Source organism: Ischnura elegans, chromosome 3 (assembly GCF_921293095.1).
Source record: "Ischnura elegans chromosome 3, ioIscEleg1.1, whole genome shotgun sequence".
NCBI classification, from domain to species: domain Eukaryota; kingdom Metazoa; phylum Arthropoda; class Insecta; order Odonata; family Coenagrionidae; genus Ischnura; species Ischnura elegans.
In genome coordinates, this window is record NC_060248.1 from 48,586,037 (window position 1) to 48,605,589 (window position 19,553).

A 19,553-nucleotide genomic window follows, 5' to 3' on the forward strand; every position below is an offset into this window, starting at 1 on the left:
TTAGGTGCATAAGGATAGTACAGTAATTTTATGTCTGAATCCCGTTCACTTACGCGGTGAAGAGAAAAGAAAGGAATATTGCACTCGACCGGTCATTTTTTGCAACGTTTTTTTCGATATTTTTTCGTGAAACCCCGCCCGCCACATCTGTCACAAAATGGTGAGGCATTATATCTTGTAATTTTCAATGCAATTAAAAAATAGAAATATGTACCTCACTACACTTTAAGTTACTAAACTTAGGCATTTTATGGTATTCTTCGGACATAAATAAGAAGGTAATATTATTTTTCAACCGATTTTCCCATATATGATTTATAAAAATGTTGGGATGCTTTACCAAAACGCATTATTTAACTGACCGGTAGTTACCAAGATATGGCCCAAGTCAGTTAGCTAGAGTGTGACGGAAGGCTATTTTAAAGCCGAGCCCAGTGTCGGAGGGATAAAAGCAGTAAGCACTTTGACTAAGATGATACTAAATAAAATGTTGCAGTGCGTTAGAGATTGGATGGATTAAAAAAAAACAGCGCAACAAGCACATGTGTCGAATGGCTTCCACATCACTGTAAAAACTTTTTGCGATAATATTTCATATTTATTGATAATATTTAATTTTAGGGCAATGTATCAATCGGATAGATAATTCAAATCGTGAATAACTCTACACAGAATTAGATACCTCGGGGGAGACCACATCCTGTAAATATCAATTCATGCTTGTAAAAATTTGTTTTGCAGATATGTACTGACTCTAACCCTAATTAAATAGAATTTTTTTAAAACCTATCACAACTAGAAAATGGTTACTAGCAGATGGGCGTCGTAATTGCGCAAAGTGAATTTCAGGGACTCCTATTCAAGCCTGGTTTTTGTGCACCACCGAGTCGAGCATACTCAAGCATTTGCACCCGAGGCGACTCCACTGGCCGCCCGTGCGTCACACCACCCTCGGTACGGGCTCAGAAATGAACAGCCAGAGGCTGCCTCCAATGCATTATCACAATTGAATATCGATTTTAACACCAAAACTGATAATGCTCACTGGTGCGGCTCAAATTATAAGTATTAACGGAAGTATCCTACAGTTTAAAGTAGCTCATCGTTGGAACCGTGAAAATTTACCACTAATATGAAATTTGAATTTTAATGTATCGGCAAGCATTCAAAATTTTTGGGGAAAATTATCTAAAACAACATATATGCAACAGAGGTCGTACTTTATTTAGCATCACATATAATTATTAATAGCGAACGAATTTGAGGACCTCTGAACATTGATTGGTGAAAATTTGATCACAGACGCTTTTTCGTATCATATTTGATCAAGTATACTATGTTTAAAATAAAGTTTGTAGAAATAATGCTATTACAGATATGAGAATTAACTACATATATTAATAAATTAACGCGGATAAATCTTGGGAATGTGAAGTATTTTAGCCACACACTACAAATTTCATTGCAAATATGAAGTGCACGAATGATTTTAATAACAAAGTTAACGGTTATTGCAGGATTACATGGAGATTTTTTCAGAACACCTGCCTGTTCCCCTTCTTTATATTAAATCTCTCTTTTCCGTTCACAATTAGGCTTTTCTCCTTCTCTTCTATCTTAAGAAATCGCATTCAATCCCCTTCCCCGCTTACATAAAATTCTACGGTTTTCAACATCCCGTCCCCGCTTGCTTAGTGCTTGTTCCTTCCAAGCCCACTTCTCTCCTCAGAATGTCATCTAAAAGCTTACTCTCTTCTACTCTCTTCGCCAACCGTGAGTAGCACTTCGTAATTTCTCTTTCCCTTCTCTTCCTTAATTTCATCTCTTCCCTGCTCCACCATACCCACATCTCGAACATTTTCATTCTTATAACCACCATTGAAAATACATTAGTGCAAAGATCAGACTGCCGATGAAAGTTATTTTTTTTAATGTCCCGTTTAACTTTTCCATCAACATGTACTATTTAAGGTATTTATTTATTAATTTCAAAAGTCCACATACAGCAATATTGCCAATTTATAGTGTCCAAATTACAATAAAAAACACAATGACTTTTATTCCCTTCCGCTTTGGAAAATATTCACGTTCATGTGTGTTCAAAATTAATGTTAATATGATTCACAACGTAATATATCCATAGGCATTTTGGGCACTTAAATTTCTCACAGATCCGACTCCAAGAAGTTTTAGACAATGAAGCACATGAGGCCAAATATATGCAAACATAAACAGCTAAAATTCCAAAGGAAGTATTCGTAAAGCACCGATTAAACTCGCGACTGAGGTGAAGGTGGCAAATTGCGAAGTGGCTTTCGGGCACATTTATACCGCGCTCTCGCCAAAACAAAGAGGAATTTTAAAGTTTGGCCATTAACAAGTTCAAGGAGAAATTCCGCGGCAATTCCTCCGATCCGCCACAGCACAATCCTCTCCCCAAACTTTTTCGATTGAAGTTTTGCAGTCGTGTTTGTTGGTTGCGGCGACGTGTCACTGAGGAACGTGGCAAGATGGCGATCGAGTGAAGCGAGAAACCAAGACTTCAAACCGTCACGCCCATTCAGCAAACCTGAGTAACGATGAGCTATAGGAACCGTAAATATGAGGTGATGCAAAAAGTGAGAAATGGAGAAAAGGATGAGCCTTTATCAGAATATATGTTTACCACAATTGGGTGGTCTTTATTTTTAAATATTTCCAACTTCTTTTGAGACGCCCCCCAGATTTACTCCATTTGGTTATACAGTAAATCGTGAAAATTATTTTTGCTATCGGATACCGGGAAAACATGCCGCATCGCACTTAAAGTTTTGAAATTTTGGTATTTTTGGGTGTTTTTCGAACATAACTGAAAATGACGTCACTCTCGGATTACTATATCACTTTAACAACGACTTGTTAGACTTTTGTAGTGTATCAATTCATATGTCTCTCATGTCTGCCGTTTGGTTCCTGGGATATCGCACCAAGAGTGAGCGCGCGCCACACCGGGCAATTTTGGGTGGCACGCGGATTGCATACACTTAATATTTGTTGATCGTTCTCACCCATCGCAAAAAGCATAAAATTCTTTAGATTAACTTTAAACTTCGTCAATATAACCTTGAATGCTATCTTAATGACTTTGATCAATTATTTCCAAAACGGGCTAAGTAACAGTGAGTTATCCTCCATAGGTGTTTGTATCAAAATTCAACCTGACTGTTCGCAAAATCTCTCGTATTAGTTACACAAGAATTACATGCAAACAGACAGTCTTATAAAAAGTATCGCACCTTGTAAAGTACCAGAGCATAATCTATAAACACTAAACCAAGCTTTTGTGGACAATATCGCACTCGCAGCTTTACTGGAAAACTTAGCAGAAGTCAGTTTCGGGTTGCTTTGACACAATTCTCCGGGAAAAGATGAAAAATTAAGAGATGAGACGTGAGACGAAAAAAGAAAATGCAGAAGGTGAAGTGTAAGCCGAGAGAAATCCTCAAAATAAGATAAGTTGTGCAACAAAATGACAACGCTTACGGATCCAACACAGAGAAAACACCACCTTGTCTGAGAATATTGCGCGGATGTAAGACGAAAATGTGTTCCAAAGAGATAGGGCGAGGAGAATGACAGCGAGTAGTAAGCAGAGAGAGAAGAGAGGAGAAGATGCAGCAGATGGAGCGAGGCAGCTCTTCATTTTCTCGCCTCGTGTTCCATCTACGTCGCTTTCCTCACTATCCTCAGCCTCCCACCCCGCTCAAATACACGCAAACTCTCCCCCTTCACCGAGTAATTCCCTCCAGCCCGAGACCCGCGCTTGGGGGATCGCAGCGACGGCTCCGGGTGCCGTAAACACCGGAGGACTTTCCAAGCGGCGTGGGGAGTGACGGGGGGGGGGGGTATGTGCAGGGCGAGGGAGTTGAAAGGGTTGAGGAGAGAAGAATGCGGTGTCTGCGCGGCTCACAAGTTTCCAAGGAGATGCGCTCCCGAGGAGAAGGATGGAACGGCGTGGCATAATGGCGAACACGAGAGAAGACGAGGCGTAATGAAAGGACGAGGAGAGAAATAGGAGGAATGCGGATAGCCCTCAGTTTTAGGAACCTTTCCTGCCAAAGAAACCTTACATATCAAGAGAGGGAGACGGAAAGAGACATTTGGAGATTCCTTGTTCGGAATAAGTGTAATTTTGTAATATTGTGGGCGCATAATCTTATGACAGAAAAATTGGAGAAGAGTTTCACCGACTATGTTATTAGGGTGCACTACCAAACATGAGAGAGGAAAGAGTGAGATGAAACCAGAACGAGAAAATGAGCGAGGATGAATATAGATACATTTCATATTTAAATGTTCTCCTGACGATGCTGCTATGAGGCGCAGTCCGAATGCTGTCATTAGTACATTAGTAACTTTTTGTGGATTGGCGTCGCTTTCTCCCATACGTACTTTCTTCCGTACGCACTTTTCTGTGGACAAAGTCCACAGAATAAAGGCTAAAACTAATAATTTTACTTATGGCGCCTTGCTACCGTACATAAATAATGAAATTTGGTAATTTCTGATGAAATAATGTGGGTTCTATTGAAATTATTCATTCACTTCCTTATTGCAATTTTTTCAGTGAGGTTAAGATATTATCTAGCAAGGCAACTGTCTAAAAAACGTAGATAATAACAAGGAATAGGAGACCAAAAAACTCCGACGGTCCATTACGGTGGAAAGGGAGATATAGAAGAAAGAGGCGCATAAATTTCGCATTCAGAAAGGAAAAATTATGCAAATGCAAAAATAGATGAAAAGGACAAGATGAGTGAGGACGGGAGGGCAAAAAGAGACGCAGAGCAAAACTAAGGGAGTTGAACTATGAGATGAGAACTTAGTAGAAAGGGTTAAGATAGGATATATGAGGGGGAGCGGGGAAAGCGCAAAGGCAAACTAACTTTCCGCATTCTCTTCGCTGCCGTCCGGATGCCTTTCAACACATTCCCGTAGAACGTACATACTGGCCACTTTTCTTTACTCCTTCCTTCCGGCAGAGGCAACTTCAATACCACCGCTTCCCAGTCACAGTATCACTTTTAATTTCAGGAAAAGATTCTCATGACAATATCTATGCTACTCGAGAGAGTAAGCACTTAAATCTTCGAATAGCATCCTAAGTTGCTCAAGCTATACTGTGGAATACCCTACCTAAACACATAAAGTGATGTCATTATACACACTTAAAACCTATGAGCCTAAAATGCTTATGGACATATACATTTTCTCTCTGTGCATGTTTTGCTAAAAAAATTCTCATATTATTGCGCTATTATTATTAAATATTTTAATGGGGATACTTTGACCTGCATATTACCTTACCGTAAGCATGAAGCTTTGCAAAACTGATAATATGTTTTATTTTGTACTAATGCCCAGGTATTTGAGCCAATGTTCCAGCGCAATCTATCGATTCCATCTACTCCTTCAGTGTTAAGAAGAGCTGTAATGTCATAGCATAATACGCAGTTTTATTTTGTTTAAAAGCATTTAGTGTATAAATAGACCTTGCTCCTGGATATCCATTCTCCTCCAAATTAATATATTTCTGTGCAGATGTGAAGGAATCCGAAGAAAAATTTCTATTTCTAATAAAACTAAATAATTTAACTGCGCGTGACAGTAAAATAATACCGATTTCTCACACTTGGAAGGTTCTATTTTTCATCCAAATTCTCGTCGTATTTACGGTGCGGTACGTTTCTACCAGCTCTTTCAACCATTCCAAAATGATGACTCCATATTTCTCCATCACTTTTTTACGCAGAGTACGGATTAACGTAGAGATACAAAATAAAAACGAACTTTTACAAAAAATCACCGGCTGGCTTCCGTACGTACATACATGCGAAGTGCTGTGCACTGGTCATTTCCGCTTGAAATCCTTAGGCAAACACGACGAAACAAAGGATAGTGGAAAAGGGAGGAGGCTTATATTTGCCCAGAGGCAGCTGAGAACTCGACATGGGGATAAATGAGTGCGATATGGTACGAGGAAGGAAGACTTCCATGGAGAAGGAAGGTTGCGAGTGAAATGGGAAGACAAACAAAAGACGATTAATACAGCATGGAGAAGAGGAAGTCACCGAAGAGGGCAGAGAGGGAATAGCGAGAAAAACAAGGCGGGTGTATGAGGGGTGAAAGAAGAAGCCATTCTTATCCAAAGCATCTTCAAAACGTTAAAGAAAACATGAAACATGTTGGCCCAAGTCCGTTGCCAAAACTGGAGAGATGTGCAAATAAATTCGCTAGAAAATCAAAATTATTTTCAGCAATACGCTTGTGTTCCTTCATACTACAAACTCATGCATAATATTTCAATCTCAAAAATACTTGAAGGAGACTAAAAACATCAGGATACAGGCCTATACGATGATATTCCTTACAGTGTGCCCACGGATCTTCCGTTACTAAAACGTGTATGGAAACATCATCTCGCATCTTAGGAATGGGATACAATTTTCTGATTTTCTTTTTGTCTTTACGATTTATCATAGTAATTCTGCTGCTGATGCTCAGTGTTCACCATTCTTTAAACTTAAATTTATGTTTAAAAAATATTGCAATTATTCTTCACATTATTTCTCATCACCTTAATTATTAGGAAAAATCAACTACGAATCGTATTTTTAACGATGCCCATAAAAATTTCTAGCAAACTCAAGGATGTTAAAACTCGGAGATGATGAGGACCTTGTACCAACGGTAAAATAGGAGATGCGGAAAGTCAACAAAATCGTATTAGGCTCCACATGCAAAAAATAAGCGTTGCTAGGTATAAAGAATGCCCTAATTTCCCAACCTTTTAGAAGAGAGTGAACCTAAGATTTTTAAATTGGAAAAAAACATAGCTACAATAACTTACGTGATTGGTTTAAGTTTTGTACGAAACATTACTCGATAAAAATAACCGTCAAAGAGTGATATATCAAGTTTTATGGCTTTCGTAAGTTAAATTCAACTAATAAAAATAAACATGAACTTTTGCCAAGTTGAATTATTTTTAGAATATATTAATCATAGGATTACTTAACAGGTTATTATAAGCATATTATAATTTAAGAGAGAGGGTCACGAGTGGAACAGTAACGCAGAAAATTCGGGAGACCGAAAGAACGACAGCAGGAAAAGGAGAACATAGAAAGTTCTCACAGGGGTCGTAGGCTGCCCAATTCGCAGCATCTTCAAATTCTAGTCCAGGAGACGTGCATTCGAAGGCAATCCCACTGAGGATACCCGAAATGGAATTGAGGAGAAAATGCAAACTCGGAGAAACGCTGAGAGGTTTGTGTCCCCAACGGACTCATCACGCTTCTACGTAGAGCAAAATGCATGGCAATGCAACTTAACTCGAAATCAGGAGTGAAAAATTAAATGAGAATCAGAAGGAAAGTCAGGTTGCTATTTTAAAAATGCTGATTAGGTGGGTCCAATTTGGAAACATGATACGAAGTGGAAGGCCCATGAATGCAAAGTGTGCAATGAGTTATGTTTTAAATCCAGACAAGTATGAGTTATTCGAGTGGATGGACCAATAATCATGGCAGTCTTGAATAATTTCGATAAAATATGAAACTAATTTCATTTAAGTAATACGTACGTGAACGAGATTCCGTTTCCCATAAATCTCTCTTAACTTATTCAGATCAAATTAAAGCCTTGAATACATAATAATAATTAATATAACACACTTGAATTATAGCGAGCCAAAAAATAATGTTAAAAGTTAAATATATAAGGATAGTAAGATTAAAATTTAGTCATTTTATTGGTGAAGAGAAACGTAGCTACTACAAATTTGTTTCTTAGTTAAAATAAAGCGGTAAAACTACAATTGCAAATCGCCTCCTAAGTGAATTTTCATGTACTCCGGTACGATTATAATTCACACGGCTTCAGCTTTGTGTTCCAATTCTTGATAAGTATAAAAGCGCTAACAAGAAAGGCTTGAAATGATTGTGGTAGTTAAAAGGCCTTTTCTCATTTCATTTCACAACGGACTTAATCAACAGAGTAATTTGCGTGTTACTAATTCACAGCGCTAGTAATCATCCGCGACTCGGAAAATTCTCCAGCCATAGCATTGAGGTTTTATGGGACTAGAAATATCGCTCTAACAGTCTATATAATAGATGTGAATAATTCAGCCCTTCATTACCTTGGCAAACGTAATGAATTCCAGCATTCTAGTTCATATTATAGACATATAATCTTCTCTTTCGAATGAAATCTAGTTAACTCAGCCTTTCTTATTCCACCGAAGAATGAGGAAATATATGTATAAGAAGGAAAATCTCTTGGAAGACGGAAAATTAATTAGGTCAAGTATTACGAGGTCTTTAAATTTATAAATAATATCTATCCATTTTTCCGTTATTGCTGTAAAATTGTGACGGAAGACGGTCATCGGGGCTAGGATCGACCACCAACCAACCCTTTTCATACAGATTATAATTGTCACATACGTTAAGAGCGAAGTTGTTGCAAGACAGGAGTAAGCTCAAATACTAATAAGTTTAAGCTCCGACTCTTTAAATCTATAAGTTTCTCAAAACCATTCAAAAATTCAATGAAACTCGTTTTGAAATGGCCAAAATGAGCAGATCAAAAAGACTATCCAGATACTCGCTAGCCGCTTACACAGAAACGGACGGAACTATACAATCTTATGACGAGCGTTGGTTCCTTGCATATCAAATACCGACGCTGGGTGGTCCGGAGTTTTATTTCACCACTCTCGCAGCTTTCTCCACGAAAATTGTTCCGCTAATAGATACGGTTTCGATGCCCTGAAACATAAATAAAAAGCATATCGATGGCTAAGTTCTAACAACACGTATCTCAAAAATAGCAACTTTTCAGGAGAGCAAAAAAAAACGATTAATTTTTTTAATTGTACATAACTTATATTTAAATTAAAAGCCAAAAATACATTAAACTGAAAAAAGAAGCATACATTTACAAACAAAGAGTTGTTTTTTGCTTGAATTTTATTTTTTATTAACATTATTAGCAGTTTTAACTCAACCGGCTAAATTTTGAGATACGTGTTGTTAGAACTTAGACCACGATATGTTGTTGTGCCTTAAGAAGAAGCATTAGCGCGTTGACTCTAGTTGAAAGGCGAAGTTATTAAAGCGAACTTATGCGAAAACGTTTTAATATAACACATTTCAGAGGGAGCATTTTCAACCGGGCCAAAGTAAGAGCGTCTTTTGATTAAATTCACCTAAGAAAAACATTATATGACTACGACTCACTGTATCGATACGTGAACATGCTTCAGATATTCTGAGCTATCTTATTTATCCCGTCGCATTTTCCAACGAAGATCCGAATGAATAATGCATTCCTTATGCCACCATGGTATCGGCTAACGAAACAGATATTGTCGAGGTGAGAATATTTCATTAAGATTATACGAGGCGTTCATTCAGTCATTATTTTGTTTCAACAGATAATCACCACAGTTGGTACACACATGGTTGAGTTAAAGGCGAGGCTAATACTTTAATGACTAGAATGGAAGTATTTACTCATTCTTTTCACGTCACAGCACATGCTTGGCGTTATTTTTCGAGTCGAATGATCCATGTTTAAGCCCCTTGTAATTAAAACTCCATTAACATTTTGAATGAGCAGAGAAGCTGAATAATCTCCACCTTTTCGAGGCGACCTTTCCACACCAAGGCGTTCATATGATGCATTCATGCATACCCATGTGAACATAAAACTCTCATGCATCGCAAACCAGAAGATTAACGTACGGTGATTCATTACGTGAGAGACAATTTTTTTTTCAATGCTGAGCCCCATAACCAGTTATCTCGCTTCCGCGAACACTTATGCGAAACTGCACTTATTTCAGCATGGTGAAATATTATGCGATGCACGCTCCTTTATTTTTTTAGAGCGCGACGCTCCGCTACAAGCCTTGCTGGGAAAAATAAAGCACAACAACGCCCCCGGGGGAGGGCCCCAACGCTCATGAATACTTATACCCTTTCTGCATACGCTCGCACTCTGCCCCTCGAACTCACACTCAGCCGAGTTTTCCCCGCTTTCAACCAGCTCTTTCATGAATAGGACTGCTCCGTTCATGAATGACTCGTTCCGAAAAGGTACTATTTAATGGGCTGTAAATTAAGGAATGTAAGTAATCGAATTTTTCGGCTCTCAAACCGTTCATAGTGAAAGATTTTGCGAACCATTTGATTTAACCAGGGATGGCAATTGAAACTAAACGAGTGTCAAAACCAGTAAAATTTCAATAGTTTCGCTCACGGGAGCGAAGTGTTGAAACGAAATAGATTTAAATCCGGGGAGCTAAACTCAGGGTCGAAACTAAATCGGAGTCAAAACTACTTCGGGTCGAATCTGAACTAAAACTGTCGGTCGAAACGAAACGCAGTTAATTTTCCGCGCCGAAGGGACCACGTGCTTCACCTTCGAAAAGTTTAGTTTCGACCCGCACACCGAGTACGAAGTATGGTTGAATGAAGTAGAGGTTAGGCCTACCGCCATTAGATGCATGGGGCGCTCATATTTTTACCACTATGTCACGATACCATTCGATTTTTAACCTCAATGCCTCAACCTCTCTACACGTATGTCGAACGTAATGGGTCGAAACTATTCCCTCTTATCCCCCTCCACTCAAATACTGGGATCGAAACTTAACTATGAGCAGCGGAGTTTCGATTAAATTTAGTTTCGTTCCCAGAAGTAAAGTTTCGTCTTGGGTCGAAACTAGACCCCTTGCTGATTTTAATTTCGTGCGGGAACGAAACAAAACTTAAGCCTCGTATTTCCGTTGCCCCCTGAGTCGTGCTTTTTTATTTTCTTTTCGTTTCACGTGCCATCTCTGAATTTAACACGTATCCGAATTTTCATTCCCCAAAATCAATGATATATATAGATTTGAGCATTGAATTGTGGATTTTATATTAATCATGAAACTACGAATTCTCAACTGGGTTAATGACAGCTTAAAAGGCATTGGATAGGCTGCCGGAAACAATCGTTCGTAATTCAAATGAACACTAAGCTTTATTCATTGTACCTGGTATCGCGACCATGGTCGGTGAAAATAAAGAGCGAAATTTGAAAACGGAGATTTCCACGGTTTGCGATAAAGTTCTTCATTTCCTGTTACTTCCACGTCAGTTGCTGTGGCGATGATAACAGTTTCGCTGGTACTACTGCCAGCAAAGTTTTGTCATCGCAACAGCAATCGACGCGGTAGTAACCGGAAATGAAGACCTAAAGAGCAGAATGTACAAAGCAAGCACCTTGATATAAATACGACTTGAAGAAAATACAGGTGGATTTTTCGGTCACGATAAAACACCATAATCAAAAGATTTTCTCCAAATGTTTGACCGCATATCATATTCAAGTTTAAATTCACAATCAATGAAGGAAAAACATGATATGCATTTAAAAATTTTAGGGTTCATCAAAAAGAGGGATTCGTAACCAGAAACTAGTTGATTTAAAGACACACAATGCGATAAGAATTATTTCATTGTAAAGTATCCGTATGAAATTCAGAAAATACATTGAGCAATAGAAACGAAGTAATACAATACAATATACCCGTTCGCCCGGTGTCTTATATTTGGTTCCACCCATAACTTTGAAAATTTTGAATTTGGATCGTAAAATTTGTTTAAATTACGGAATCGAGATTTGCCATACTTTCGTTAAAAATAATATTTGTTTATCAGTTATACAATATCGTTATTAATGGAGATTGGAAAAATCGAATCATGGCCATGAACCGAAACTTCAAAGTAAGCTTAAATTAAAAACTCCACGGCCAGACCCACCCAGGGGAGCCCCTGAGCTCTACCGGCATCGCTGCCCTCGAGTCGACGACGACACCCGCCTCGCTCCCGCTACGAGTCCCGGCCAAATCAGCGCATCGCACAGGGATCACCTATCCATCAAGATGATTAATGCACGCCTGACAACTTCTCTCCCTCACCACACAACGACACCCTCCGCCATCCTCCTCCTGCCATCGTGGGTCGGTTCCCTATTCCAGCCCACGCGTCCCCAACGACCCTACAAATCTCTCTCGCAGGTAGTTTCCTCCCCGCTGTAAAGAAAAAACATTCGACCTCAGATATTTCTCACCCATGCGTTTGCACACTTTCAAAACTACCTGCTTTCCTCCCCAATGATAGAAAAAAATAAAAAAAGAAGTGTAGAGGATAAAAGAATTTATTGGGGAAGATTCTTTAGAATAGTAACCACACCCATCCAAAGGTATAGGCTAGGTTGGGACAAGATCTCAATTTCCTCCCATCCTGACTTTTCCTGACTTTTTCCTGACCAAAATCTTGATATATCCTGACTTTTTCTAGCGTTCGCCATAAGTTTTAACGCATGAAGAAAGATGTCATAAGAGGTCATATACAAGGAAATAGCTCAAAATATGCAACACTTCAGTATTTTTTAATTGTAATATCAGAAAAACTTACAAGAAATGTTACTACTGTACAGTACTACACGTTAGGTACTTTGGTACTTTCCAAACAAAATATGGCCACTGTGGACTAGCAATCATTGTGACTTAATCATTAGTCAAAACAGTAAAAAAAACAAGGTGAACAAAACAATCACAATTTACTTATTTTAAGTACACTTCACACATAATAATAGTTCTTTCATAGTGACTTTCCAAACAAAAAATGGCCACTGTGGACTAGCAATCACTGTGACTTAATCATTAGTCAAAACAGTAAAAAAAAAACAAGGTGAACAAAAAAATCACTATTTCCTTATTTTAAGTACACTTCACAGATTATCATAGTTCTTTCATAGTGACTTTCCAAACAAAATATGGCCACCGTGGACTAGCAATCATTGTGACTTAATCATTAGTCAAAACCGTAAAAAACAAGGTGAACAAAACAATCACAATTTACTTATTTTAAGTACACTTCACACATAATAATAGTTCTTTCATAGTGACTTTCCAAACAAAAAATGGCCACTGTGGACTAGCAATCACTGTGACTTAATCATTAGTCAAAACAGTAAAAAAAACAAGGTGAACAAAAAAATCACTATTTCCTCATTTTAAGTACACTTCACAAATTATCATAGTTCTTTCATATTGACTTTCCAAACAAAATATGGCCACTTTGGACTAGCAATCACTGTGACTTAATCATTAGTCAAAACAGTAAAAAAAACTTGGTGAACAAAAAAATCACTATTAATTTAAAGTGCACTTCACAAATTGTCTAAGTTAGAAACTCCATTGTTAAGTTAGAAAGTACCAGTCAACTTTTTTATTTCTTCATCAATGGCATCAGCCTCCTTCTGGCTTGATGCTAACACTTTCATCTTTTTGGCTTGAAGCTCCTTAACTTCAGTTCCAATCATCTTCTCATGGGTCCTTTTTTTTTCGACCTCAGCGTCCTCAGATCGGCGCTGCTTCTTTGCTTCTTCATACTCGGAGCGCGCGTGCCGAAATCTGTTGATCATTTCAGCAGATATTTTTATGTTTTCTACGCCACCAGCAGCGTTGACTGAGTCGTACACTTGGCGCTGAGCCACCAAAGACATATCTAATTGGTTCTCTACTATTATCTCCTTATTGATGGAGAAGCCACGCTCGATGAAAGCTTGGCCATGGCTTATGATCAGAGCCATTTTAATCACTTTCACTAAACCATCTGAGCACTTATAACGATCCCAGATACCTCTCCAGAAATGATCTAGTCTCTGCCTCTGACGATCATATTCTTGACAGGCGTTAGCAAATACTTGTTTGTCACAGAGCACCTTAAAGTCAGACAAAATAGTGTCGCACTCACTTGCAGGAAGCCAATTGCGGCTGTGCAGTTGTTCCAAGAAGCCGTTCAGTCGAGTAGAAACGGCAGTTTTGGAATGTGAAATCAGTTCTGGGTCACAAAAAGTTATGGCTCTGCAGAGTTTGTAATTCAAGGGAGCCTTTTCAAGAATTTTACTAACCATAGCCTTCAGCAGGAGCACACACTCCTCCTTGAACTTCAGCATTTCTGGAGTAGATACTTGTACTTTTTTGAGAGCGTCCTTTACAGAAAAACTAAAATTGAAGTTCTTCACAGGAATCAGATTGTCTTCATTGGTAATGTCAACTTTACATACATCTGACTTTCGATTTACATAATCATTCTTGACAAAATGTCTAAGCAGGTTCGACACTAAGTTCGACAGGTCCGTGTGCAAGAACGGCGCCATTGGGTCATTGGTTTGATAAGTAGTCAAGAATGGCTCAACAAGTCTTGCAACATATGAGAAGAAGGCTAACTTAGGCCCCAACATCTTATCTTCAACAGCTTTTGCAACATACAAGAAGCCGGCAGATTTTATTTTATCCTCTTCAGGTCCAGTTCTCACTTTTTCAATAAAAGTTTTTACGTTTGGCAATATTTTGATGCAATTATCGGCACCAGGTGCATTATTCAACCACCTCACTGCACAATACTTATTTGGGAAAGTAGTAGAGCCTGTCCACTCTGTATACTTACTGCGACGGGCAGGCACATTCTTAAATATATTGTATAAGGCCCTGAGAAACATGACAATATTCCAGCCACACTTACTAACCCCCTCTTTGAAGGAATTATGAACTACGTGCAAACCACAGGACCCCATGAGCAGCAGCAGTGGCTCATCCTCACCAAACTCTGTTTTCATATAAATCTGGAGATCTTTCAGGAACTTGACATTAACATTCGGGCCATCCATGCCAACCATAAGCACATGAGACTGCACACTTCTAGGAATTGCTGTGCAGTATGCCGATATGAGATCAGTCGCCCTTGAGCGACCCAGGAACACTGAATCATAATATTTCGTCACCGTTTCATTTTGATCATCACACCAAAATTTAATGGCAAGATCCATTTGAGTCTTCTGGCTACACTTATTGAGACTCTCGTCAAATAAAACTACCACAAAATCCAGTTTGGTTAACTTAGATGTGATAACATCATGGAAATGTGGGGCTAAACCATGTACAAGTGAATAGGCGATTTTGTTCCGACCCAATTCCATTTTTGCAGCAATCATACTATCTGGGAACATTGTGGGAAATAACTGCACTGCCTTGCCCCCAGAAGACAAAGAAGTATGGCTCGTTACACAATAGATACACCACAAAATCTCAGCTTTGGTAGTATCTTGCTTCATTAACCAGGTGTTAAGACCTTGCAAACCAGCAGTCTTCGGGACGGCGATAACTTCGTTGGTACATCGCGCACATGGGCATGAACATGTGCAGGCAGGTGAAGCTGGTGTGGGGTCATCGGGATCGTCCCGAGGGTCTTCTGCAGTCCCACCCGATGCTGAGGAACCAGGTGCCGCCGCCGTGGGGTTCACCGACGCGGATGTAGAGGTAGAGGGAGTTGCTGTAGTCACCTACAAAAATCAGGCTGGGGTAGAGAACCAGAAAACCCCGAAGATTTTACAAATAACTCACCATCACTTACCTTCTTAGCGGAAGGCAAACAAAATATCTTGATCCCGTAACAGCTCTTCTTGTTCTCGACGGCAGTATTGTGGTGGGTTGATGACAGGTGTTTAGTCAGGGCACCGCGACCCATGTTGCCGAGTTGATTCGTCTTGCAGCACACCGAGCAGTAGAAAGATGTTGGTTTTCCTTCTGGCAATCCATGCTTTAATGCAGTCGAAGTCTTTGGTGAGAAGCAGCTGAAATGAAGCTCCTTTGACCAATCCTCGTTCCAATACGTCTGCTTTCCCCCGACCATGACTAGAGACGAAATGGGCCTCAGCATTCGGGTCTGAAAATAATACAATCTCATTTTGAACTACAGCACCATTAAGTTTCAATGAATAGTCGAATGGAGTGGATAAAATAACACGACAGTGAGTTTGCTAATATTCGTGACAGCCTACCTTCAATGAAGAAAACGCAACCTCCGCTGCTCTCCAGGCACACCGACTCGTCCGGACTCGTCACCGTCGCACTGTTATTGTTGACCCGCCGCGGGCGTAGACCCGGGGAGCGCGTGGGATGGCGGGGGGTGTGGGGGGAAAGGCGCGGAAAAGGAGCGACCGTGGAGCCAAGGTTGCCTCACTCGCTTCTGCGCATGAGCCTACCAAGCCGCTACTATGTCACAGACGACCCAATGCAACTTTGCTATTGCATTGTCGTATGGTAGTACAGAATTCATTTAAGGTTCCTGAGACGCTGCGTCGCCATGCGTTCAACACAATGTAGTCAATATTTCCTGCGCTTTCTCCGTTAATGGTCTCAGTAGTCCACAAATGATAAAATGACTTTTTGTGGAAGAAGAGCGCGTTACACTGCCGTGTATGCCGGCCTCCCGCTATACAGTGGCGACGTGCTCAAACTGTCAGAAACGAAGAAAGCTGGACGAAACGTCTCATACTACACGTGGGCACTTGAATTTAGGAATCCTTTTATTTCATGGATATACAAATCGGCACCAACAACCTCTTAATACCCCTCACACGTTAAAAAAATATCGCTGAAAGTGAATCGGTCAAAATTAATATGTATATATACCAAAGAAGTGATGTACAAGATTTGCGATGCTCCTATCACATGTGATAAGCTAGATTTTTTTCCACTTTTGAGATAAATTACCTAACATACTTATTCGTGCAAAGACAATTATGTTTTTACATCATCAACCCGAAAGGCATGACCTCCACTGTATCCCCATTGTAAGAAATCATTCAACCTCATTTCTAGACGTGAGACTAAAAACTAGTTGTAATTTTATTATTTTGTACGCCATTAAATAATACAGAGCAATTTTCCAGGCAATGGCTGAGCAGAATAACCCATAACATGTGATAATTGAAGTTCAAAAATATTTTAGCGCATTAAAAATATTTCTCAGGCATCACGGGAAAGATCGTAAATCGCATGATAGAAACCTATATTTTTTATGGTAATTATTCCTTCACTCGAACAAGCTATAAATTGGTAGTCTTGCTAAACTTCTAAGGTAAATTAGGATAAACCGTTTCAATTTTTTTTCTTTTCACGTCATATGTACTTGCAACTGTATTGAATCAGAACCTCTTCCAAGTGAAGGATTCTTTTTACTTTTGAGATTTTAGCCTGGTTATCCGATCAAAAGTCATTAATTCAGGTATTGATACTTTGCTCCAGATTTATTGGTAATCTTCATTGCGTTCAGACTTTATACTTTTCTCTATTCTCAATTATCAACTAATTTTTCCAGAGCATGATAATGAACGACAAGACGCATGGTGAGAAAATAGCGTTTTGCAATGACATGGTCATCCTTAGTGAAAAGCATATGCATATATGTGTTTTAGTTTTATTTAGCTGATAGCATACCTGACGGGTGATCGAGAGGAGCTTTAAAAGTAGGCATATGAATTCAATTATAGTGCATCTGAATTAGCAATCGGTAATTTCAAAATTTATTTTATAATCAATGATCGTTATTTTTAAGTGACTCACATTGCTGAATGTTTTCTAGAAATTTTCTAAAAATGCTTTGACTCTTCTGAATTCTCTCTGAGCTCAATATTGAAGTTGGTTCCTTTTCAATAGTCTAAATTATTTGCTAAACGTTTGCCTAATTGGAACCGCTGCAGCAAGCGATGTAAAATTTCAACCCTTTTCACTTTTTGCACTCGTCACATGTTTATTTTATTTTTTGATTACTCCAAAGGATTTCATGCATGCATGCATGCATGAGAGGGTTAAGAGTGTCTAAAGGCCGTTTTACACGGTACACGGAATTGCGCAGTCTGACGTACGTGCGAAGGCGCAATCAAAATTGCGTCGTGTAAAGCGGTGAATTGCTAGAACACATGCGAGAACCTTGCCATGCAGCGGCAGGCAGAGCGACGCCAGCACTCCTTGCTTCGGCGGTGAAGGCGGCAGCCCAGTTCGGCACGGGTTAGCACGAGGGGAAGGGAGGCGGTGAGACAGCGCGGCGCGGGCGTTCTCGGCTCATCTTGCGGCTGTCGCTTGCCGCCAGTGCGGCGTGCGGTGGCCGGCGGCACAGCAAAAGGCACACAATCCGATCCATCCTGACTCTTCGGGCGCTCATCCTGACGATTTCCTGATTTTCCTGACCAAAACTTTTTTTCCTGACTATTTCCTGACTTTCCTGACTTTCCTGACTTGTCCCAACCTAGTATAGGCGACATCACGAACCTAATTAAAACACTTCAGGGTTCTTTTCCTTTCCACACAATGATACACCACGACCACGGAGTCGACACGAGCGCATCGGAAAATTTGAACAAATATCACAAGAAATCTTTAAAAGCGAACATAACATGATATTAACCATCACAGTGTGGAAAAGAGCCGAAGCATATATTATGTGTGATACACCGTGTACAGGATGGGACAGGACTGACATGGGAGGGGGTTTTCATTTGCGTCAAGTCGATTATTGAGTTATTTAGTATTATTATTGAGTAGCGTCGAATGGGCAAGGGCAAATTTTGAAATGCCTAGTGTAAATATATACACCCATGAAAAAGTAAAAGCCTTAAATTCAATTGTACTTTACAGAAAACCGGATGAGGACATAAGTATACCTACTAGAGGCTTTGGCAGATACGTGCGCCGAAAAACCGAACAGACAAATCCTCATAGCTGGAGATCTTAATCTGCCAAATGCCAACCGGGGTGGAGATGCTAAAGGCAATGGCAAGGTTCACAAAAAGACTAAGATAGACTAATTTATGAAGAGGGATTCGAGCAGCTTGTGAAGCGACCAACGAAAAGAAGTAAAATATTAGATGTGTTCCCTGCAAGGCCATTTAAGGGGGTTCAAACCTTTGAGATTATACCGGGTGTATGTGATCACTCGGCTGTTTCTATTGAGCTAAAATTATCACCCGCTAATTCAAAGAAAAACGTTGAAAAATTCATCTGGAACAATAAAAAAGGAAATATGACGGGTTTTAAAATCAGGATGAGAGAAAATTTCCCAAAATGGGCGGGTCATGGTGCTACTTCGGATGAAATTTGGGATTCTTTTAAGAATTTATTGCTCAACAGTATAGAAAAATTAGTTTCTAGGGGAAGACTTAAACGTAACAGCGATCCGGAGAATTATATTGCAAATATAAGAAGAATGAAAAGGAAAGAAAGCTTTTGGAGTGTGTGATATTATTTTATTTGGGTCATAGTTCCATTGATAGTTGTGTGATATTAGAATTATTCTATTATTTTTTACTATAGGTGCCTTTTCTGTTTCTTACTTTGTTACTATATTGGTAGATTTGTTATTCATGTGTGTAAATCTAATGCTGCCACCAGGCAATAGCCTACTTGCAGCAATATGTAATAATAATAACAATTTCAATGATAATAATAATTTCAATAATGTCCACCAGGTAAAGCCGAACAATATGCCAATGCTGGGTTGATAGTAAGCTATGAAATTCATAAGCAAACATCGCATTGCACGGAAGTCTCACTGTTGGAAGCCTGAAGCCAAAACCCTTTTCAAACATTTTTAGATACGAAGTACTGATTT

General features: G+C 39.4%; 2 protein-coding genes across 3 annotated transcripts in view; both read right to left on the reverse strand.

The window, feature by feature from the left end:
• The window catches only part of LOC124155738 (Kv channel-interacting protein 4), a 562,897-nt gene that overhangs the window by 389,929 nt on the left and 153,415 nt on the right, over nucleotides 1-19,553 (reverse strand). The gene's annotated exons all lie outside the window — the stretch shown is intronic.
• On the reverse strand, nucleotides 13,260-16,111 carry LOC124155737. 2 transcript variants are annotated; one of them, XM_046529805.1, is made up of 3 exons: nucleotides 15,943-16,111; nucleotides 15,516-15,827; nucleotides 13,260-15,444 (listed from the first exon to the last, which is right to left on the reverse strand). In XM_046529805.1, exons 2-3 carry the CDS (start codon nucleotides 15,819-15,821, stop codon nucleotides 13,306-13,308), a joined length of 2,445 nt encoding a protein of 814 aa, XP_046385761.1. In that variant the 5' UTR covers nucleotides 15,822-15,827; nucleotides 15,943-16,111; the 3' UTR covers nucleotides 13,260-13,305. The 2 variants fall into 2 exon arrangements, with proteins under 2 accessions (XP_046385761.1, XP_046385760.1); XM_046529804.1 differs by having other exon boundaries at nucleotides 15,516-16,111.